We start from the raw sequence: 24,248 nt of genomic DNA on the forward strand, positions 1-24,248 counted from the left end.
ACCTGTAGATGGAGAACGCTAAGCAGAGGCTTAACCAAGGAGAGGGAGATGCATCTGCAGCATCATCATCTACCATGTAGGAAGCTGAAGTAGAGGACTGTGAGGTAGACAGCGAGGAGGACAGTGAGGAAGGCTGCACTTATTAAAACCTTACTCTGTATAGAGTGATCAGGTATTTCTGATTCTTACCTCTTTTTAAGCTGCTGCTATATTTTTATTTTATTATTAGTCATTTAGCCCGTTACAATAACGGGTGCTAGAACAGTAGTGCATAAACATTAGTAGGAACAGTCTATATTAAATGGCAAGGGACTTCGACCTCATTCTTTTTGTTGGTCGAATTTTTCTTTTTCAGCCTTTCTTTTGTTGATGTTTACTTGCTGAGCTGACTGTTCTTCGTGGGCTGCCGCCGTGTATTGTGTGTCTTTAATTTTATGTGACAGTAATACTGTCTTGTACGGCTCTATTCAATAAGGGCGCGCACAAAAAGGCGAGCTTCAAAAGGGTGACCTCAATTGAGCGTGGCGAATAAAGGCGTTCGTAGATAATTTAGTTCAAATGGCTCTGGAATATGTGAAGAGCAACAAAAGTGCAGATCTTTATTCGCTGCACCCAATTGAGGTCGCCCTTTTGAGGCTCCCCTTTTTGTGCGCGCCCTTATTGAAGGATGCCTGTGCGCGCCCTTATTGAAGGATACTGTCTTGTACGTCCGTAATATACCTTTAATTTTCTCTGGTGGTAATACAGGCGTGCGCGTTGGTAATATGCCTTTAATCTCCTCTGACAGTAATATTGGCTTGTATGTGGCTGTAATATGTGTCACTGTATTGTGTACCTTTAATTTCCCCTCGCAGTAATACTGGGTTGTATTTCCGTAAAACGCCTCTAACTTTCTCTGACAGTAATATCGCGCGTCGCACCGTGCCCCGCACATGCGTACTTCATCAGAAGACACCCACACACGGACACCTGGACGCATATAGGGATTTTATATATATAGATTGTTGTTGTATCTGGATTTATTTTTTACCCTAATTCTTTACCTTACTGTTAAATCTGTTATAGAAATTGTTTTATTTCAATTTTTTCAATTTCTTTGGCAAAACTGTTTATGGTCATGCCAATAAAGTTCTTTGAATTGAATTGCGTACCAGACTCCATCTGATGGTACTCACTTGAGTAACTCACTGACAAAGTTATGTGCACCCCTGTTTATAAAGGTAATTCATGTAAATTCTCAAGATCGTAAATCAATATCATTGGTAAAAAAGACTTTGTTTATATTATGTATCATCATAATATTGCATTATACCATGCAGGAACTCAATGACAAGGTTTGGGACATCACACAGTGAAACATTGCAATAAGTTGGTCAAAGTGTGTATGTATGTACTTGAACTTAGCTACATTTTTCAGAAACATAGGGAGAAATTCAGAAAATAATATTGTAAGATGTCACAGTTTCATTATTTGCTGAGAGCAGTGGTAGATAGATAGATAGATAGATAGATAGATAGATAGATAGATAGATAGATAGATATTTGTCCCAAGGGGGAAATTTGACATGAGTAGACTATTTGATTGGTTCTGTAAAAATCCCATAGTTGTCACTAAATTCCAGTTATTGTTTTCTCTTTCTCTGTTTCTCATACCCTGTCTGCTGTTTATGATTTTTCAAAGAAAATTTTAACTGACTTTTGTATTTCCTTCATCACATTTAAAAGGTGTAACTTTGTTTTTGATTAGGGTGCCATCTTGTGGCAACATATACTCATTACACTATTAGGAAGAAATTCTGATATATGAAATAAAAAGACAGACATGCCATTATTCAGTTAATGTTTCATTAATGTGTTTATTTATTCATTCTTCCATTTATTTGTTGCTTTACGTTTACATTTGTTTTCTGAATCCTCTTCTTCATTTTAAGACTGTGGAGAGCCATAGCTAAAGTTAGCACCACAAGCGAGGCAGGAAGATTTCCTGCAAATGCTGACTGTCCATCACACGGCACATTTATATGCACACCTACACTTATGGGTACTAACTGATTTAGAGTTACTACTTACTGTAATCTCCACTTTCACTTGTACGGTGATAATTTAGAGCTACTAAGACAACTTTCTTTGCACAGGCTCAACATGGGAGAAGTGTTTGTAACATTCAAGCTAAAATCATGCACATTAATTTTGAAAGCAGTAAAATCTTACTAAGGCCACTTACTTGAGCAGCATAAGCCAGACTTTGCTGGGGTTGAAAGAAACAAAATGTCAGCCTGAAACATCCACACAAAATGCTGAGAATGTCAACACTCCACACAGTCACTGTCTATGCTAGAAAATGTACTTAGGATTCTAGAGATGTTGTGAAGCAGAACTAAACATTGTGCTGCCTGTCAAGCAAACATTCATACTTAAAACAGTGCATTTTGTGGTATACATAATTTATTTTATCATAATCACACAACTTTCTTTGTTCCTTATTTTTTACTATGTCCAGGTTAAGTAACTTCTTTTAACACACCCTTTCATACTTATTAATGAAGCTCTCAACCACTTCAAATGTTCACCAGATTTATTTTAACTGTATTTCATTTATAACATATTCTTTATCTGGCTATGCTGCTTGAATAATTAATCTTAATCATCATCTGATTGGCTGAAATTAGTGCAGGCATATAATGTGATAATTACAAGCATTGTTGACTTATTGAAATGCAAGTCACAACAGTCACAAACAGGGTAAATTTGAAATTTCCACTCCCTCAAACCTACACATATTTGGGGTTATGGGAGGAAGACTGGAGTCTCTGGAAGAATACCTACCCACACATGGGCGGAATGTGCAAATCACACAGACAGGTGGCCTTTAAATTAGATCAAATGTTATGTTATACTAGAACAGTCTCTGGCAGTAGACATTCAAGGTTGTCTGAATAGAATTGAGTAGTAGACCTAAGTGCTCAGAGCATATACTTGTGTGATTTGTAGAGTGAATCAGTAATTATTTTTAATCTTGTTTGTCATTCACATTAAGAGATCTAGTTTATAGCATTTCTTTCTTTTGAAACACCTCAGTTTAATCAGAAAACTTAGCTATTGAGGACTTATAAGTTTAAAAATACTCAATAATACATTAATGCTGTTACAGTATTTTAGATAATAGGCTCCAGACGACCCACATACCTATAAGAAGTTTTTGAGAAAATTAAGTTTTTTTTTTGTTTTTACTTGGAAATCATAAAGTTACATTACATTAGGTTAACTGTCAACAATAATGGTTTATTAACAGCCCTGCACTCCCAGGAAAACAACTGGAGTAGTTAGACCGAAACAAAAGTATTTTCACATGAATAGGAAGGTCAAGCAGAAAATTGATTGTCTCACAGAACAAAAGTGATAAGACATACAGTCTATTGCTAGGAGACTTAGATAACTATATATATAGTCAGAATAAGGATAGGGGGTAAAAAGCGGTGTGAAAAATGAGTGTGAAGCCAGCACCACTGAAATAGCACTGCCTTCTGGTACTCAAGTGGCATTACAGCAATGAGTTTCCATCTTAAGTGAAACTTTGGAGATTTTAGACCTTTTGGAAAGTGGCATTAAAGGTATGCATGTAGCATGTAAGTATGGGTATAGCATTTATTGAGTAAAACATTGTCAGTGTCAGATAAGGTCAGTGTTTTTCCCAAGTACTCCTTATACAGTTAGGGCCGGTTTATACTTCACACTCAGAATGTGTACACGCACACATCATGGCTCCCACGTGTTCCCAGTGATCATTTGATTATTCCTCAGAGCACAACCTCAGAAATTAACACGATGTGTGTGCGAGTTGCAGTACCAGCAAAAAATCAGTTGGAACAGTGTGTTCAAGTTGGAACGATACGTCAGAGTCTCTGTTTACTATCAACATGTGACAGCAAGCCACTTAGCAGATCTAACAGGATCAATGTGCATACTTCGATATTTGATGAATGGTTCGATGTGGTGAAGCAAGATGCTGGCATACAAATATATTCATGGTGCTTTTCAAAATACATTTCCACATACAATCTTCAGTGCTCTCTTTTTTTTTTTTTTGCATGTTCACAATGGCATCAAAATGTACGGCGGCGTATTTGAGCCACAGAGAAAAAAAAATTGGGAAACACAGTGACAAGGTCTATTTTGTGATTAAAGTGGAAATTTCAAGATTAAAGCCGAAATAATATTATATAATAATAATATATAAAGTAGAATGTCTTAAATGTAATATTAAAACCGGCCTAGTTCTTAAATGCTATGTGCTTCTGGGGGTTCCTCCTGAACTGACAGCAGTGGCAGGCAGCAGTTATCACACAGAACACATTAAATGTATGATTTTCCAACTCTCTGCACCTTCAGAATCCTTAGATTAATACTTGATATCACTTTCATGATGGAATCCATTAAAGTATGTATATTACATTTTACAGATAGATCATTAACTTCATTTAAATAACACGTTTTCCTGGTGGGTTTCCATAGTGTGTTCCAGTTTCCTTCCAAGGACATGCAGGTTTGGGGATCTTGTGATCCTTAAATGACCCTAGTGTATGTGTGTGCTTGTATTCACCTTGTGATGATTTGATGCCCTGTCCAGGGATTGTTTCTGCCTCACACCCAATACTTGCTTGAATGGCCGCCTCTCTGGTTTAATGGATGTAATCATTAAACATGCATTGTTTTCATAGATATTGTGGCAAGGTTTTTTGGGAATTTAATGGATGTTTTGGGCAGCTCACAACACAGTGAAGCCGAACTTTGTTTTCTCACCATAATGATATCTTGCACTGCCACCTGGTGGAATCATTCAGATTTACGTAAAGTACGCATGCAAGTATAAATACAGTAGTACATGGCTTGTGTAGCAGTAGCATCCAAAGATGCATGCATCACGTTGTGTGAAGTGTAAACCCGGCCTAACAGTCATACGTCAAATAAGAGGCCTGGTGCTTGTGAACACTGAAAAACCAATGTGTACCTGTACATGGCAACATATTAAAAGAAAAACAGCTATCTCCTGTCACCCTTTTTCTTTTAATGGAAAAGCTAGCCAAGACTAGTTTAATATCTTTAAGAGATGCTGAAGAATATTAGACTGGGACTTGGGAGCCAGCATCAGCAGACAAAGAGCAGAAAGTTCCTTAAGAACTTAAGAAAAGGGTATAATTCAGAACATACAACCGGGAAGAATTACAAAAGATTGGAATTTTATGCAGTGATATTTTAGCAAGGGATTCCAACAAGTACGCATCCTGAATGAGAATGTATGTGCAGCAGGGTCTCCTTATGATACTGGTCCGGAGATGTTGCAGAGAAAGGAAACAGAAATGGGGTTGCCGGGGTGGAGTACAGACCAGGCTAAAGTACACTTCTCACAAGGTTTTTCTGACCAGCATTTACATTACTAATGCCAGACAGAAGAATTGGAGCTGATCATTTTGGCACAGAAATCAGTGCAGGACTGCTCAGTCATGATAATAAATGAGACTTAGCTACATATAGGGATCCCCAACAAAGCTGTTGTGCTAGAAGGCTACATAGTACACAATGCCGAAAGCGTTAGAGACAGGCATAAAAACTCCAGTAAGAGTAGAGGAGGGGGGCTATGCATTTACTCTACAGGTGCACTAATGCAACCATCATAAACAGGCACAGCTCATTAGATTTAGAGCAAATGACAGTAAGATGTCGACCTTTTTATCTGCCATGGTAGTTCATGGTCATTATTATTGTGGCAGTGTATATTTCACCAAGCACTAACACCAAGACAGCATTAGACATCCTGGTAACAGCAGTCAGCAAGCTACAGACTGCTCACCCTGATGAGATTTTTATAATTGCTGGAGACTTTAACCAAGCAAATTTCAAAACAGCCCTCCCTAAATTCTACCAACTTGAGAGTTGACCTACAAGAGGCCAAAACACATTGGACAATGTTTACAGTAACATTAGGGAAGGATGTCTCCACCCTCCCCCCACTTAAGTTAGTCTGACCACTTATCTCTTTTTCTCACATCTGCATATAGACCTCTTACTAGCAAAACAAAGCAAATTTTGAAAATTATGCAGACCAGGCCTGAAGGGCTTCCTTACTGTTTTGAGCACAGACACTGGCATATGTTTGCATAAGAAGACATAGACTACACATCCACTGTCCTGTTTATATACAGAACTGTGTAGTCACTGTTAGCAAGCACATTCAGTGCTTCCCAAACAGTAAACAATGGATGACCAGAGATGTCATGCCTCATTTAAAAGAGCACAATACAGCCTTTAGGTCTGGGAATGGTGAATTATATTGTACTGCCAGATCAAATTTGAAGAGAGCCATCAAGAATGCAAAGTAGATTACAGGCAGATGGTTGAAGGTGTTTTCAATGATGGAAACTCCCGATGTGTATGGCGAGATATCCAGCACTTTACAAACTATAAAGGCAGCAAAGCCGCAACCATCAGCATAAGCGACTCAGTAGCAGAAGAACTCAACCATATTTTTGCTCATTTTGAGGTGAATGAAGCGACACAGGCAGAGACTGGGACAGCACCATCATCAGCTACTAACAGTGTGGCATTTACTGTTAGCATGAATGATTTCAGAAGAGCATGCCGCACTGTCAACCAACAAAAGCCGCTGGCCCAGATGGAATTCCAGGGAGGGAACTCAGAGACTGTGCAGATCAGCTGGCAGAGGTGTTAAGCAACATCTTTAATCTCTCTTTGTCACAATGCACTGTCCCCAATGCCATAAGTCTGTCATCATTGTGCCTGTTCCAAAAAAGATAGTAATCAGCAGCCATAATGACCTGTAGCTCTCATCCCTACTCCAATGAAGCTATGCTTTGATAAGCTAGTTCTGAGTCACATCAAATCTTCACTTCCTCCCACCTTGGACCAGCACCAATATGCCTAAAGAGCCAACGGCAGATCCCATTAATACAGCTCAATCAGCACACATCCATCCATCCATTTTCCAACCCGCTGAATCCGAACACAGGGTCACGGGAGTCTGCTGGAGCCAATCCCAGCCAACACAGGGCACAAGGCAGGGACCAATCCCGGGCAGGGTGCCAACCCACTGCAGGACACACACAAACACACCCACACACCAAGCACACACTAGGGCCAATTTAGAATCGCCAATCCACCTAACCTGCATGTCTTTGGACTGTGGGAGGAAACCGGAGCGCCCGGAGGAAACCCACGCAGACACGGGGAGAACATGCAAACTCCACGCAGGAAGGACCCAGGAATCGAACCCAGGTCCCCAGATCTCCCAACTGCGAGGCAGCAGCGCTACCCACTGCGCCACCGTGCCGCCCCAATCAGCACACATGTAGATGGATAAACGACTTCTTAACAAAACGATTACAGACTATTAGGCTGGGACCCACTACTCCCTAACCCTGAAACTCAGTACTGGAGGTTCACAGGGCTGCTTGCTGAGTTCTCTTCTTTATTCCTTATATACCCAGGATTGCACACCAATACATAGCACAAATAAAATCATCAAGTTTGCTGATGACACCACTGTGGTAGGACTGATACATAATGGTGATGAGTTTGCCTATAGGGATGAGGTCAGCAAACTGTTGGAATGGTGCTTCATTAACAACTTGGCACTTAACACAAATTATCAGCTTCAGGAGGCAGGAAGAGGAACCTGCTCTTCTATACATCAGAGGAAATATAGTGAAGAGAGTGCCTAGCTTTAAATTCCTTGGCATACACATCTAGCAGGGCCTCACATGGTCTGTTAACACAACTTCTTTGGTGAGGTTTGCACAGAAGCAGCTCTACTTCTTAAGGATGGTGAGGAAGGCCATCCTGTCCAAGCAGCTATTGATGTCCTTTTATTGCTGCACTGTGGAAAGCATAGTTAACTGTGCCATCCTGGTATGATATGATGACTGCTTCGTGGCTGACAAGAATGCTATTCAGGGAGACATGAAATCAGCACAAAGAATTACCAACAGCCAGTTACCTTCACTAGAGGACAGAACTTGATGTTTACAAAGGGCCAAAAAAATCAATAGGGACCCATCTCATCCATGCCACCATCTTTTTACTTTGCTGCTTTCTGAAAGGTGGCATAGCTCTATTAAGACACATATTTACAGATGGCTGAAAAGCTTCTACCTGAGTGCTCTTAGAGAACTAAATTTTGTTAAATAAGTGTTTACTGCAACTAAGTGCTTTTGATTGTATGCCTTTTACTGTCACCCATGGCATCAATGAGACAAAAGTGTAAAATGCTCCACTATTTACTATTTTTATTTTTGCACCTTCAAAGTTTTGTTTTTTTCTTTTATTGGTTTATATTAATGCATATGTGTAGTTTAAAATGCATACCATATGTTGAAACTGTTGAAGGTTCTGTTTTTATTATATTGTATGTACTATTCAGGGGACACACAAAACTTGTTGTACATCTGTGCAATGGCAATAAGAGGCATTCTGTTCTGTTCTATTAAAATTAAACCAAGTAATTTTGAAAAAAGATGCTAAACTACACATACATTTTAAAAATGGACCCTGCCTTGTGCCCTGTGTTGGCTGGGATTGGCTCCAGCAGACCCCCGTGACCCTGTGTTCGGATTCAGCGGGTTGGAAAATGGATGGATGGATGGAAAAACAAGCAACGGAATTAAGAGTCAGGGATTAAGATCAGAATAAAGTTCTCTTTTGTGGAAATGTTGCTGGGTGTATGCTAAAAGCTGGTTTAATTTTTTGCTACTTAAATGCACATTCCTTTAAAAGCACTGAACATGCATTTCCATTTTCTTGCAGCACAATAAAAAAGATTAGACACATCAGTATTGTTCCTGGTGTGGTCCCACAAGTTTTTTATACTGAAAATTGAGAACACCCAAAAAGTTATCATTGAAATGAATTTTTTGTTAATTTTGGATAATATTCCTGCATATACAGAATCTCTACACAGTGGTTGAGATTTTCTTTTTGCCTTGGGACACCATGTCTCTTCTTAGGCCTTTCAATTGAAGAGTGGTTTACTGCTTGAAAGCTACATACACAAGGCTTACTTTTTATTACATTCATCATGCCTTGGAAGATGAATTAAACCTCAATGTAATGCAAAGTATGAAGTCCTTTAATACTGCAGACTGCATCATGTACAGTATGTAAAATAGAATACAAATACCCAGAAACTATCAATTGTTAACACTTATAGTGAGACATTTTGAAAAGATGTGTTTGTAGGGTTGACATGCAATCAAATAAAGATAAAGTTTGGCAAGTACTGACAGAGGCTCTGCAAATTGGGGGTGTAGTTTTTGAAGACCATTCAGAAAGATGTAGGAGAACCTATTGAAGAGCATGGAAAAGAGTTAACTGCAATAGAACTGGAAGAAATTATTCATGTGTGACTAGAAGAAGAGGAATGAGCTGAAGAGTCACAGGGTTCAATTCGCTGTCAGTTTTGTGAAGTTTTCAAACAGAGAACAATCTTATGAGAGGATACAATCTATTAATAGAGTAAAGTCTTGTGCTGTTAAAGATGTCATTCTCTGCTACGAAAAAAGGTTGAGGCAATAGTGTCTAAACCAGATACTGTATATCAGCTCGACCACAAGACAATTCCGAATTTTCTGGTAGCTGACATGAGCCACTATAACCTTGTTGTCTAAAAGGAAATTTGCAACTTGTCTGAATTACCAATCTGTTTCCAATTTGGATGTTCCAGCATTTTTCTATTGTAGAAACACATTTCCCATTGTAAATTTAAAAAGGTCTTAATGATTTACTATGTTTTTGCAGACTTCATAAAGTAAACTCAATCAGATTAGACCCCATGGGACAGTAGAACTCTTTTGATGTTTGACAAACATCATTAATTAGATGACAAAACTGATAGAATATACGGTATACTTCTCAGTAACATAAGTGTTTTTCAAGAATATTTGCACTTCTCATAGTTTAAAAGGTTTTGAATTCATGGTAATATATATTTAATTCAACAAGCTATTTACTGTTTTTATGGTTTATTGTAGTGTCCATGGAGAATTATACAGAGGAAAAAGCCAACAAGATCAAATCTGACTATGAGAAGAGGCTGAAGGAGATGAACCGTGACTTGCAGAAATTGCAGGCAGCACAGAAAGAGCATGCTAGGCTCCTCAAAAACCAAACACGCTATGAGAGGGAGCTAAAGAGACTACAAGCTGAAGTGGTTGAGATGAAGAAGGCCAAGGTGAGCCAAGTAAAAATCACATGTGATGCAACCAAGTCAGTAAGACCAAGTAGAGTGCACTGATGACTACAGAGTGTGTTTAGCATGTCAAACATTTTAATCTTTGTCCAGGTGGCATTGATGAAACAGATGAAAGATGAACAGCAGCGTCGCCGGTTGTTGGAAGCCAAGAGGAACCGAGAGATTGCTCAGCTTAAAAAGGAGCAGCGGAGACAGGAAGTGAGTGTTGGAATTATTTAAGTCTAGGCTCTTCTTCTTTGACAGCTATATGGCTTTTTACATCCTACCTTTTTTGCTATTTAAGATGTTGTTTGCTGTTTTCCTTTAAGTATCAGATACGAGCTCTGGAAACACAAAAAAGACAGCAAGAGATTGTCCTAAAGAGGAAAACACAAGAGGTGAGAACTTGTGGTAGTCCATTCATCCATCTATTCATTTTCTATGCTTGCTTATTCCTTTTCTAGGTCATAGGGAGACTTTACCATTGGTTTGGTGACCATTTTATGGGTTTTCCCAAGTTGGCCTGTTGCTTTCAAGATCTTCACCCTCCACTCTCTGCTGTCCTTCTGTCCATTCTTTGAGGTGATACTTGTTTTTCTTATGTCATCAGCCACCTCCTCCAACCACCTGTTCTCTGGCCTTCCTTTGGGCCTCATCCCCGCAATATTCAACACAGTGTATCCTTTCACCCAGTCATCCTATGCCTTTAGCTCTACTTGCTTAATCACCTTAGTCTTTCTCTCATTAATACAACACCTATTGTGTCCACTCCAAGTCTTTTTTAAAATCTGAATACTGCTTCCTGTCACTACATGACATTCCATATGTCCTGATCATTCTAATCTCCATTCTTCATCTCCAGTCTTTAGAACGTTGCCATCTTTGGCCACTTCTCAGTCATGTGCAGAATACTACACATTAGACACATTTTATAAAGATTTCGGTTTAATGTTAGAGAAACCCCTTTGTAAGACAGAAAGAAGAAATAGCTCCTTTAATTTCTTCCATTCCCATCTCAACCTTTGCATCGCTGCTATGCCCATATATCTTCATTTAGCTTGTCACCTAGGTAGAGATCTTCCATTCTTTCTCCTGAACAACTTCATTACTAATATCTACAGTCATATGAAAAAGTTTGGGAACCCCTCTCAGCTTGCATAATAATTTCCTCTACTTTCAACAAAAAAGATAACAGTGGTATACGTCTTTAATTTCCTAGGAACATCTGAGTACTGGGGTGTTTTCCGAACAAAGATTTTTAGTGAAGCAGTACTTAGTTGTATGAAATTAAATCAAATGTGAAAAACTGGCTGTGGAAAAATTTGGGTCCCCTTGTCATTTTGCTGATTTGAATGCATGTAACTGCTCAATACTGATTACTTACAACACCAAATTGGTTGGATTAGCTCGTTAAGACTTGAACTTCATAGACAATTGTGTCCAATCATGAGAAAGGGTATTTATGGTGGTCAATTGCAAGTTGTGCTTCCCTTTGACTCTCCTCTGAAGAGTGACAGCATGGAATCCTCAAAGCAACTCTCAAAAGATCTGAAAGATTGTTCAGGATCATGGTTTAGAGGAAGGCTACAAAAAGCTATCTTAGAAGTTTAAACTGTCAGTTTCAGCTATAAGGAATGCAAGCAAGAAATGGAAGGCCACAGGCACAGTTGCTGTTAAACTCGGGTCTGGCAGGCCAAGAAAAATACAGGAGCGGCATATGCGCAGGATTGTGAGAATGGTTACAGTCAACCCACAGATCACCTCCAAAGACCTGCAAGAACATCTTGCTGCAGATGGTGTATCTGTACATCGTTCTACAATTCAGCGCAATTTGCACAAAGAACATCTGTATGGCAGGGTGATGAGAAAGAAGCCCTTTTGCACTCATGCCACAAACAGAGTTGCTTGTTGTATGCAAATGCATATTTAGTTATTTAGTTATAACAAAAAGCGCTTTCCATGGCGGAAGAAGAACACCGCATTCCAAGAAAAACACCTGCTACCTACTGTCAAATTTGGTGGACGTTCCATCATGCTGTGAGGCTGTGTGGCTTGTTAAGGGACTGGGGCCCTTGTTAAAGTCGAGGGTCAGATGAATTCAACCCAATATCAACAAATTCTTCAGGATAATGTTCAAGCATCAGTCACAACGCAGGGGTTGGATATTCCAACAAGACAATGACCCAAAACACAGGTCGAAGTACAATGATCTGGAATGGTCGCCACAGTCCCCTGACTTGAATATCATCGAACATCTATGGGATGATTTGAAGTAGGCTGTCCATGCTTGGCAGCCATCAAATTTAACTGAACTGAACTGGAGAGATTTTGTATGGAAGAATGGTCAAAAATACCTCCATCCAGAATCCAGACACTCATCAAAGGCTATAGGAGGCGTCTAGAGGCTGTTATATTTGCAAAAGGAGGCCTCTCTAAGTATTGATGTAATATCTCTGTTGGGGTGTCCAAATTTATGCACCTGTCTAATTTTGTTATGATGAATATTGCATATTTTCTGTTAATCCAATAAACTTAATGTCACTGCTGAAATACTACTGTTTCCATAAGGCATGTCATATATTAAAAGGAAGTTGCTACTTTGAAAGCTCAGCCAATGATTAACAAAAATCCAGAATTAAGAGGGGTTCCCTAGATTTTTCATATGAGTGTAAATTCCCACCCACCATATCAACATACTTCACGGCTCTGGTACAATTTTTTTTTTTTTTTTTTAAAGTTGTACTTACATCCAGCAGACTACCCTTTACGCCGCTGCATGTTTTATGTACCCACTTTCGACAACCTATGAATTTAAATAGTTTGTTCTATATTTTGTTAAATGGTAAATACAGTGGAACCTCGGTTCACGAACGTCTCGGCACACGTACAAATCGGTTTACGACCAAAAAGTTCGCCAGACTTTTGCCTTGGTTCACGACCACACACTCGGTATATGAACAAGCCACTTTCCCTTTCGGTTTGTACATGTTCAGTCCCTCCCTGTGCATTTCCTGTGCAGCGAGCAAGAGAGAGAGCGAGAGAGCGTGTGACACACACACACACACACACAGGAGAGCTGCGCAGACACACAGGCAGCACGAGAGAGAGGGTTCTCTCATAAGGTAGAGAAGGCAGTTAAAGAATGCACTGGGCTTGATTTTGTTTTCACTTCTGTTTACAGCAATCGGTTCGTAGCGTGCATTGTTGCAATATTACTTTTCTTGGTGGTTTATTAAATTACGGATTTTTTCAAATGTTCATTTTTTTCCCTGTGCTTAAAACTCATTAAAAAAAGTGTTTTTAGCCAGCGGTTGGTAGCGCTATAGCACGAACTATTGCAGTGTTAGTTTTCTCTGTTGTTCAAGGTTTTCTCAGTGTTATTCAATGTTTTTACATTTAGTTTACTATTACGCTGTGCATTCTATGGTTTAATTAACTACATGTGTGCTTAAAAACTTAAAAAAATATGTATGTTTACATACAGTTCGTATGGTCTGGAACGGATTAATTGTATTTACGTACAATCCTATGGGGGAAATTGCTTCGGTTCACGACCAAATCGGTTTACGACCAGAGTTTTGGAACGAATTATGGTCGTGAACCGAGGTTCCACTGTAGTTTGTTCCATCTGCTGCACACCCTGCATGGCCATGCACTTACCATTTTTTGTGCCTTTGCACCCACCACTTTTATGATTGTGCTACGTTTCCTGCACACATCACTTTGGTCTTTTCTGCATTTACCTGGAGGCTTTTCACTTCCAAACTAGTTTGCCACTTTAGCATGTTCTCTCTCAGTCCTTCACTTTTTGTTATCAATATAAGATCTTCAGGATACTAAAGTTCCTGTCACATTCATGCAACTCTTTGGTCACCAGAAAGTAACTCAGCACCAATCCTATGTGTAGACACACCTTTACCTCAAAACTTTTACTATCTTCAGCTGCTGTACAGTTCATTGTTCTTGCTTTTGTATACATTAACTTAACCACAGACACTAGTCATTTCTTTAAACCTAACTTTTAAATGCTAATCTCAAAATCCTTGTAGCACCCTGTCAGATGGCTTACAGATCTACAAATACATAATATTGCTTCTTTCTCTTTGACCTGTGGTTAGAATTATGTCCCTGTTTGTTTTAGAAATGGGATCCAGCCTTAAAAATATATACTAAAATACCCCCATTTGATGAGAGGTACTATACAAAGCATGAGTGAGGTAAAACCCACAGTACCCTGCGTCAAACAGGAATTTGAGGAACCAGGCAAAACCAACAACAGGGAAACCCACTTTATGATGGTCCTAGACCTGATACTCTTTGGGAAGGCTGGTTTGGTGGCAGGGAAGATGAACGAGAGGCAGTGAATGAGTGAGGTGTGAAGGAGAGTGGAAATGCTTTCTATATACATAAAGAAATTCATTTTCTGAAAGTGCATCCACAGTGTAACATCTGTGCTGAACGCCACAACGGATAGATTCTCTGCCCTTTGCAAAGCTCTTTGTGGTGACTCGCTGTCCTTAAAAGGACTGCTTGCCTTTTGCCGCACTAGTTTGGAAAAGCACCTGTGACTGTGTGGATCGTTTTCATAGCCTCATAGATGATGTAATGCCAGCTCATTCGTTTGGTGATTCATCCCTGGCTGATGTAACTTTTCCAGCATTGTTGCAATAGCAATGTGCATGCAGTTGACCGCTGTGATTACATTTGGAAGACCACATACTGTATTACTGTGAATTGCGCTTTGATGTTTGCCAGTTCAACCACAGTGTAAGGAAATCTTATATATCTGGATGACAAGCGGATAATACCATCCCATACAGCTGGCGACTCATTGATGATTGTGAAATACCCGATCTGTCAGCAAACTCACATTGCAAAGCTCCTGTGGTTAAAAACCTGAGGGTGGACAGAACTTGCCAAAGAGCAGGTAGAGCATAATTCCTCAAAGTCTGTCATTGTAAAACCAGCTCCAGTTCAGCACACAGCTCCAAGAGGATAACCCTTGGAAATAGAAATTAACTTAGAAGCCAGTCATCATCATCAATAAATACACTTTCTCTTCTAATTCCTCCATTCACAATGTCTTTTAACAACGCTAAAGCAGTTATGGTAGGTGGAATAGTTTGGCAATTCTGTGCGTCATCATACCGTTACAGAAAAATTACTACGAAGTGAATTAAATTTGTAAAAGATATGCAATTAATTTTGGTGTATTTGATAAGTGTCGCGACATGGAATGCAAATCTAAAAAAAGAAAGAGACACCAAACAGAAACAGTAACACTGCTTTGATGCTAGGTGCCACCCGTTTGCAAAACTGAACAGAAATTTTTGTACGCATGAGGCTGCCGTGCAAATGTGTGTGGCTTTATGAAAAGTTTAGCTTTTATAGCATCTCAAAGTGAGTGTGGAAACAGGCATATGCAAATATTTGTATGTACTCACCGTTTATACATGAGGAACCTGGCCTGTGCCTATACGTTCAATGAAAAACTGAAGCCTTGCCCTAATGTTCTTTTTCACTATAATGATCCCACAATGAAATCTTGGGGCTTTTGGATACTTTTTTAATATCAAACAGTCAGCTCTTGGGCTGAATTTGTTAAACTGGTCCTGGACAAATTAGCAGTTCTTTGAAATCAACACAACTTGTAGGTGATTTTCCTAGCCGTGGAATGATTGAATTCAAATAATTTGGCGATCTTTTTAAATCCCTTGCCAGTCACATAGTCGTCCACAACCTTTTTTTTGAGGGCCTTATAGAGCACTTGATAACACCACACATGTACAAAGATTTCACAGAGTACACTAAAACCTCTGTATCTGTGGTTTAAATAAGACGGGTTCCACCTACATTCTACCGAAGGAGGATCTAATAATTGGCATCTGATTCTAATTTTATGGAACTGAAGTGGGGATAAATGTAGAGGTATACTTACTTTTTCTACCTGACAAATCTGCATTTTTGTTCATTTAGGTTATTAGAATGAATACACCATGTCAGTTTTATGTGCCATTTGTTCCAGTATATAATCTTTATCACCTTTATCTGTAGGCAATATTTGCATGAAGAATTATTGTTTGCCTGTTCAAAAATGTTGAAAAAGCTACTGATTTCCATAGGGCCTACTTACTTTTTCACATGACTGTATATTGCAATGTTGTTAGAAATGCAATATTTTAGATAGTTTAAATATAGTATTTATTTGTTTACTTTATCAAGGGCAGGCATGATTAAGAATTACATTGTCCTTGAAACATACGGTAAATAAATGAACTAAAGCTTTATTCAGCATTTCTTTGAACTTAAAAGTTGTTTTCATTGTGCATAGGTGACAGCTCTCCGAAGGCTTGCAAAGCCTATGTCTGAAAGAGTGGCAGGGAGGGTCATTCGTCGCTTTAACAATATGGACTCTGGTGCAGACCTCTCAGCCAGTACGACATCCTCTGAACCTGAAACTGCACGCACTGTTTCTAGCATTGTCCGACAGTGGAACAGGAAGATCAATGGCTATGCAGAAACACCTGAACCCATTGTAAATGGAACAGTGCCAATCAGGTTTGACTGTATAGCTTATGTTTTTTGTTATAAAAAACTTGCTAATAGAAATTGTCAGACCTCTCATGATAGTATTTGCTTGCAGGAAGAAGTTACAGAGAAAAACTGTTGGTGGCAGCTTTGCAAAGCTAGCCCGACAAAAATGGCTTTCGTTGGAACGGAGAGTGATGGATATAGTCATGCAAAGATTGACTGTTACCAATATGGAAGCTGACATGGACCGTTTGATAAAGGTTTGAGTTTGAAGGTCATCACTGAGATATATGCAAATATACACACACAAACTATATCTGTTTGTCTGTGTGTGTGCGTGTGTATGTATGTATAATGTATACATATGTAAATAAGGAGGTTATGAAAGTTGTATTGTAAGAGAAATTAAACAATAGAGGAAGTCCTAAACATGATCCCAGCTCACAATTAGGTATAATGGATAGCACAGATTCTACTTTGGATCTTGGATATGAAGGAACTTGCTGTGAAGTGCAATGTACTTTGTCAAATCAGATTTGAGAAAGACATCTGCTAAAGTGCATGATTCTTTGCAGAAACGTGAAGAACTAACAGGCCAGCAGGAAATACTTCAGAGAAAACGGGAGAGGTTCCTAAATGAGACACCTGAAATTGACAAAGATCTGCAAGAAATGAATGAAGAAATTGAGGTGCTGAATGCCAACATTGACTACATCAATGACAGTATTGCTGACTGTCAAGCTACAATAATGCAAATGGAGGAAACAAAGGTAAGTCGAGAAGTATAGTGTTCGAAAGTGATATTTTAGTAAAGACACTCAGTCTTTGCTCTGTAAAATTGTTTAAGAAAATGTTTATAATTATGTAAATTTATAAGTATTAAACCATCAGTTTAAGTTGGCTATACATGAAAATGCTAAAACACTGATATTATTATTTAAGGATACTCAGAATTGTAACATTTTTATATTAGGCATATCCTTGTATTAAAGGTTAAGAACTGTCATACAGAAAACTGAGACCAACAACATATTTTAGCTTCATCAGTTGAAAAATCATTTATACAGTATTTTACCTTTTTATTTAATATTCAAGAAATTTCTTTGTCTCTCTAGGATTTAAAAATTATGTGTTATCTATCTATAACTTACTGAATTAATATTAACTTAACATCATATCTTGTGTATGTACCATGCAGTTTCAATTTAATGTTTGCATATTACATCTTGATATGTCTGAACAAAAATTTTAAGTCACAATTTATTGTAAAAATGTATGAAAATAAATGCTTGAACAAAACATTAATGCACAAAAAGCTACTTGAATACTGCAGTGAAATGTTACTGCTTCTTCACCTTACATAACTTCTAAAGGCACATTCAGGTACCACTAGAATAAAGGGAACCCAAATGAGTATTGCTATAAATACTGTATAAAGGAAATGAATCCACAATGCAAAAGTGGTATTTGGATGGTTTTTTTTTTATCTTGACTTTGTTTACCATTCAAAACTGTAATTTATTCTGTGTATGCAATATCTTTTCAAAGCAAACCTTAGACTTATTTAACAAACAAAGTCTTTTTTATTTTGTAGGATGAGCTGGACTCAGTGGACACCTCTGTTGTCATTAGCTCCTGCTCTCTCGCAGAAGCACGTCAGCTGCTCGATCTTTTCCTAAAGTCCTCCATTGACAAGGTGAGAAGCATGTAACCTGAAAAGCTGCAAGTTACTTCATAGCTTTCATCCTAAGCTTCTGTGTTTTTTTTTGTTTTAATTTTTTGGGATCTGCCTTACAATTCCATTGTTGTTGATTTTCTTTCTGCTGTCTCCACAGGGTCTCCAGGTTGCTCAGAAGGAGGCTCAGATCCGTTTGTTGGAAGGTAGACTGAGACAGACGGATGTGACTGGCTCAGCTCAAAATCACATAATATTGGACGCACTTAGAGAGAAAGCTGAATGCCACCCTGAGTTGCAGGCTTTGATCCATAATGTCCAACAAGGTACTTCCACCTTAATAGCTGGTTGACTTACAGCTCTGCACAGATGATCAAAATATAATATTATGCATAATGTCGCCACTATTTTTCCCTGGACACTTTTCTTCTTACATCTGAAAATTGATCACTTTAAATTAACCCTGTATGAGTGACTGAGTGTGGTTATGTGAATGAGTGTGTGTATTGCAGTGGACAGGAAATTGTTCATATTTGTTTCTGTGCCCTACATTGTACCCATTGTTGCCAGAGTGGGTTCTGGACCCTTGCAATTCTGAATTGGGCTGATCAGTTTCAAAAGTAAGTGAATGAGTGGCGCAACCTCAAGGGGCAACTTTTGAACCATTCCGGAATCCAAAAAATCCAAGAAGGTCAAAATCAAATGTGGGTTTTATTAAAGGTTGTTGATATATGTAAGGGGGAACAAAAAGGTATCACAGAAAAACAACATATACCTTGGGTCTTCCTATAAAATTACAAGTTGTGCAGAATGTTAAGCTTGCTCACTTGTTTGAAAAAAAAAAGAATCTGCCTTTCTTTTATGCAGTTATGCAACGCATTTGTGACATTAACTCTTTGAGGGCTGAATATTTTTTCCAAAAAACATTGTTTTCTGAAACACAATGGCTTCACAGAGAAATCAACATAAAACGTCTGTTTCTGCATGCTGTGGCTGCCAGTTTGCCAAGAATGTGTGGCAGGCAAGCTGCCAGGCTGTGTTCACATGGCTGCATGGGGCAGCAGCAACGGTCATGGTCACAGTGCATTGCATTCTGGTTTCTACCTCTTATCATTGTTAAGTGGCAGTCCTCCCAGGCGAACAGTGCCATAGGCTGTGTCAGATACATGAATCTGTTTAGCACCACGATTAGCTGGGGACCAATCAGCTATAGCTGCAAAACCTCATATTCGTTTTCGATCGCTTGTATCAAAATCAGAGTCCGACAAGTCTTAGCCTAATTCTGACGGAACAGGCAACTCGTCATCCACGAAGTATTTTGCTTTACGCATTCGCTTTGATCTCTGAAGCTAACTAAAATGTAACGATAGGTTTTGTCACAGTTTACAGTTGATTACCAATTATCGTCAGCTCCTCCTTTTGACAGAAGTCAACATCAGCCCTGAAAGACTTAAAGATCATTTGATTGACTGAGTCTTGCAGAGTGAAAAACTTAGATAAATCAATTGATAGAAGTGAGTCTGTTGAGTTACTTGTATTTGTGAGGTACTGCCTAATACATTTTGAGTCAATCATTTATTAAAAGAAAGAAGCAACTATTAACTATTGGGGTGGCATTAGTAATGACATTAATGTTGCAAGGTGGCGTGGAGGAACAAAATTTGACAACCACTATCTTAATGGCTGGGTTGTAACAACTATACCCTCTAAATACCTTTTAAGAGGAACACATTAGCACAGAATGCCTTTCTAAATTGTACTATATAGATTTTCCATTATCTCAGTCTGTACAACAATCTTAAATCTGAATGGAGGTAAAGAGTTTCTGAAGTCTGACTTTGCAATTAATATCTACCTGCAATGTGTTTAGTACACATTATGATTTATTTTTACAATGGAATATTATAAATTAGCAGTTTGATTATTAAGGTGAAGAAGATGATGATGATGAGGAAGATGAAAAGAACTTATACACCCACAGATATTTTTTATTCAATATTAACGGCAACTTTTAACAAAGTCTAGCATATACAGGTTTATACATGCAATGTAAATGATAAAACAATGTTACTTCTATTTTTGAAAAACAATCTTTATCTGTTTATTTCAACAGAGAATGGATATGCCAGTACAGATGAGGAGGTATCGGAGTTTAGCCAGGCCTCAGAAGGAAGCTCCTCACAGGCCTTTAATATGAAGGTCTCTGCAAGCCAAGATGACTTTAAAGTAAAGGTACAGACTAAGTCTAGCCAAGTTTAAATCTTGACCTTAATTTCATCAGTCTATCTTAGTTTAGATTTTCACATTAGGAATAATCTGTGCAGGAATTAAATACAGAATATAGACAAGCATTTTTTTGGGTTGTGATCAACAAGCTTTGGTTCTACATATATTTTTTTATTCTCACCTTTTGTGATAGCCAAATACTATATGGTTATCTATTTTTTTCCTTCTTCATCTGCACTTTGTTGAACATTTGAAAGATGCTGATGCTGAAAAAATGATATCGAGGACTTGCTTAGGGAAATCGTTAATGCTCTAAAAGCAACAGAAGGCTAATGAGAGCACTCCAGCAGTGCTTTATCTCTTTCCTTGTTCTCAAGAGTTGCTTTTATGGCTGTCTTCTCCAGGTTGCCCCACCCCTTTTGATAGTCTATAGCCACCTGAGAAACATGTCCCTTTCAGGTCCGGACCAAGGGCATTACAATAATGTAATACAATGTAAGAGATAATGATTTAACGGCCAGTCAACAAAAGCACATATTGATTGGGTAGAGCCAGCCACCTAAAGGAAAGTGAACTCTAGAAGTATCCTTTATGTTTCACACCTTTGTAGATAGCACTGTACAGGGGCTGGGTGATTTAAATACCAGCACTGTGAATGCCAGGTGGTTTAGGGTTTTCATTGGCAACAGGTGATGGGGAGAGCCTTTGTGAGGGGAATCCTTTGGGAGGATAGAATATGTTGGTTTGTTTTGAGTAAAACAATAGATACACCTGTTTGACTAAGGGCTCAAACTGCTTATCCTGTGTAAGTCTCTCTGTCTTTCCAGTCTTATTTTCTCACATGTTTCTCCTGACATTCACTGAAAACATGCAGGCATGATTGGAAAATGTCTAACCCTTAATGTTAATGCTCCTTGCCACACCGCTTGATGATGTCTGATTATTTTATTTAATTTAGTGTTGGCAAGATGAACATGTGGCCATGGAAAGAAAAGGAATGCACTCCATGGCATGGCATATTGAAAAGCACTGGATCATTTGTTTGATTTTGTTTTAATAATGACACAGAAAAATCATAAAACTAAATGCACATCATGAATGCCTTGCATTTCATTGTATTCTTCATGTTGGATAGCATTTACTTATGGCGCACATAGTCTTGCATAGATATGAAGGCCATGTCATTAGGATTGTATGTTTTGTTCTAGAGTTCAAAATTAAACACTCTGTCTGTCTGTCAGACTGAACCAAAGCTGTCAGCTCAGATGAAGGCCGTTTCTGCAGAATATCTTGGTCCTACACTGGATGTTTCCACTAAGAACATTACAAAGTCCCTTGCATCGTTGACTGAAATACGAGAAAATGGAATTGGTTTCTTGACTCGTGACTCATACTATAAAGATAAGGTCTCTCGGACAATCAGTTTGCCCACAAGAGGTAACACCTTGTAAGTAAAGCTATTCCGTAAAAAGTTTTATCTGCTGCCCATAAAAGAAGTAATCATTTTGTAAAGCCTGACACATATGTTTTATTCCATAGCCCCAGGCAGTCTAGAGGCCCTGACACCTCACCACTATTACGACGGAAATCATATGACCGTGGACAGCCCTACAGGTATGCTATTGCAAGGAGATGCACTTGTTCTAGAAATATTTTTAAGAGGTCAGAGGTTGTTACACTACCCTTTCTGGCAGGCTAGCCTGCCTTACTAAACAGGTATATATGAGAAAATACAGTATGTTGTTGCTGAAACTGGAAATACAGCAGACAAAAATTAACCTAGCAGTATGACTAGAATAGTGCTCCCTGTGTTAGTTGCAAATTTCTTTCTCAACACAAAAAATGTGTTAAGTGCTATATCACTTTTCCTTTTTTAAGACTTTTGTCTCAGCCTCTTTCTGTATATGGACAGCCCCCAGAATCTTGTCTAATATTAAATCAATTCAATTTAAAGGTGCATTATGGTATATACAAGAAGACACACTATATGGTAATTTCTAAATAATAGATTATCAATGATTTGAAAATATAATAGACATTTTTAGTAATATCAAAAACAGACATATCACAATTTATGGAAGTAACAATTTTTCTTCTTGGTTTAGGTCAGGAGATGGAAGCACTCCTCCTCCCTCACCACCACTGAGATCTCGAAATGACAGAAATGTGTTTTCACGACTAACTAGCAACCAAAATCAGGGGTCAGCCCTTGACAAGTAAGTAATTTAAAGATGTGATATATTAAACAGTTAATAGCTCTCTAACTTCCCATTCTTTACATTTTAGCTTTTTGTAAATTAGGAAAATGCAATCCAGTTCAACTTAGCACTAAACTAACAGTGTGAATTTTTCTGGTAAATCATCAGAAGTTGTAATTAATCAAGTCATAAAAGCAGTAGTTGGACGAAATCCCATCACTAAAGCAAAATAAATTAATAAAATGGAGAATGGTGCAGCATGCAGCACAATATAGGGTTTTGTGTTATTTTTCTTACTTTGTTCATTGTAACATTACTCTTTTGTAAGTAATTGTGAACTATTAAAAAGTAATATACTTAAATTAACTTTACTTAACTATAATTAAAAATAAATCAAATTTTCTTATGCTCTGCTAAAGAAGACTGCATGATCTTAATAGAATATTATCCTGCTGGACAACAAAAACCTTAAAGTGGTCACAGTTTTTTGGTATTTTAAATCCGTAATATCAAACATTGTAAGCAGATGCACATAGTTTAAAAAATTTAAATATGACAAATAATTGAGGAGCAATAATAAAGAATTAAGGAATATTTTATAAAACACAGAAAAAAATCATAATAACAATTTGAAGCACAAGGGTAACTACTAGATATCCTCAATGGATTAGTAGTAGGGTGTTGTACTGTTTTTGCCATTATGGATGCAATGAGAAGTCAAGCAAAATGACACCATTCATTGGCTAACAAAAATATAATAATATACAAGCTTTTGAGGCAGCTCAAGCACCTTCTTCAGGCAAGATGTAATTTGTTAGCCAGTAAAAGGTGTTATTTTTGCTTGACTTCTCAATGGATTAGTAAGCAATTAAAATATTTGTAATGAAAATGGGCAGAGCTTTTATCATAAGTCTTCTAAACATTTTAGAACATACATAAGAACAAACATAAGAAATTTGACAAATGAGAGGAGACAATTAATTTCTTTAAATACATTTAATTAGTTAATAGCTAAGCTCTCCCAGTATCTCATCCAGATACTTCGTAAACATTATTAAGGTTTCTGCTTCAACTACACGTAATTTGTTCCACATTTCCACAACTTTTTAAGTAAATTTTAGGTGTTAAGAGTTACAAAATACTACCCAATGGCAAGACTCTAGTTAATATTTTTGTTAATATTACCCTAAAAAAATTACTATATTTTACAGCAGAAGAATGATCAAGGAGGTTAAGTATGTCAAGAACAGAAGGAAGGAAATAGAATATACTAATAAGGAAATGTACTCTTTCATATTTTTTTTATTTTTTTTTTGTAGAGGCAATTGCAGAGCTCAGAATCATGACAGTAGCTTCAGAACATATTACGATCAATAAT

General features: G+C 38.0%; 1 protein-coding gene across 1 annotated transcript in view; it reads left to right on the forward strand.

Moving 5' to 3' along the window:
* Positions 1–24,248, forward strand: part of kif21b (kinesin family member 21B) — a 135,862-nt gene that overhangs the window by 99,455 nt on the left and 12,159 nt on the right. Inside the window, exons 15-26 of the mRNA XM_028796546.2 lie at positions 10,041–10,240; positions 10,352–10,459; positions 10,570–10,638; positions 16,572–16,798; positions 16,884–17,031; positions 17,347–17,541; positions 18,366–18,467; positions 18,607–18,772; positions 20,560–20,678; positions 21,914–22,119; positions 22,212–22,286; positions 22,778–22,888. Coding sequence (XP_028652379.1) covers positions 10,041–10,240; positions 10,352–10,459; positions 10,570–10,638; positions 16,572–16,798; positions 16,884–17,031; positions 17,347–17,541; positions 18,366–18,467; positions 18,607–18,772; positions 20,560–20,678; positions 21,914–22,119; positions 22,212–22,286; positions 22,778–22,888 — 1,726 coding nt within the window. The remainder of the gene's footprint in view (positions 1–10,040; positions 10,241–10,351; positions 10,460–10,569; positions 10,639–16,571; positions 16,799–16,883; positions 17,032–17,346; positions 17,542–18,365; positions 18,468–18,606; positions 18,773–20,559; positions 20,679–21,913; positions 22,120–22,211; positions 22,287–22,777; positions 22,889–24,248) is intronic.

This window comes from Erpetoichthys calabaricus, chromosome 3 (genome assembly GCF_900747795.2).
Source record: "Erpetoichthys calabaricus chromosome 3, fErpCal1.3, whole genome shotgun sequence".
NCBI classification, from domain to species: domain Eukaryota; kingdom Metazoa; phylum Chordata; class Cladistia; order Polypteriformes; family Polypteridae; genus Erpetoichthys; species Erpetoichthys calabaricus.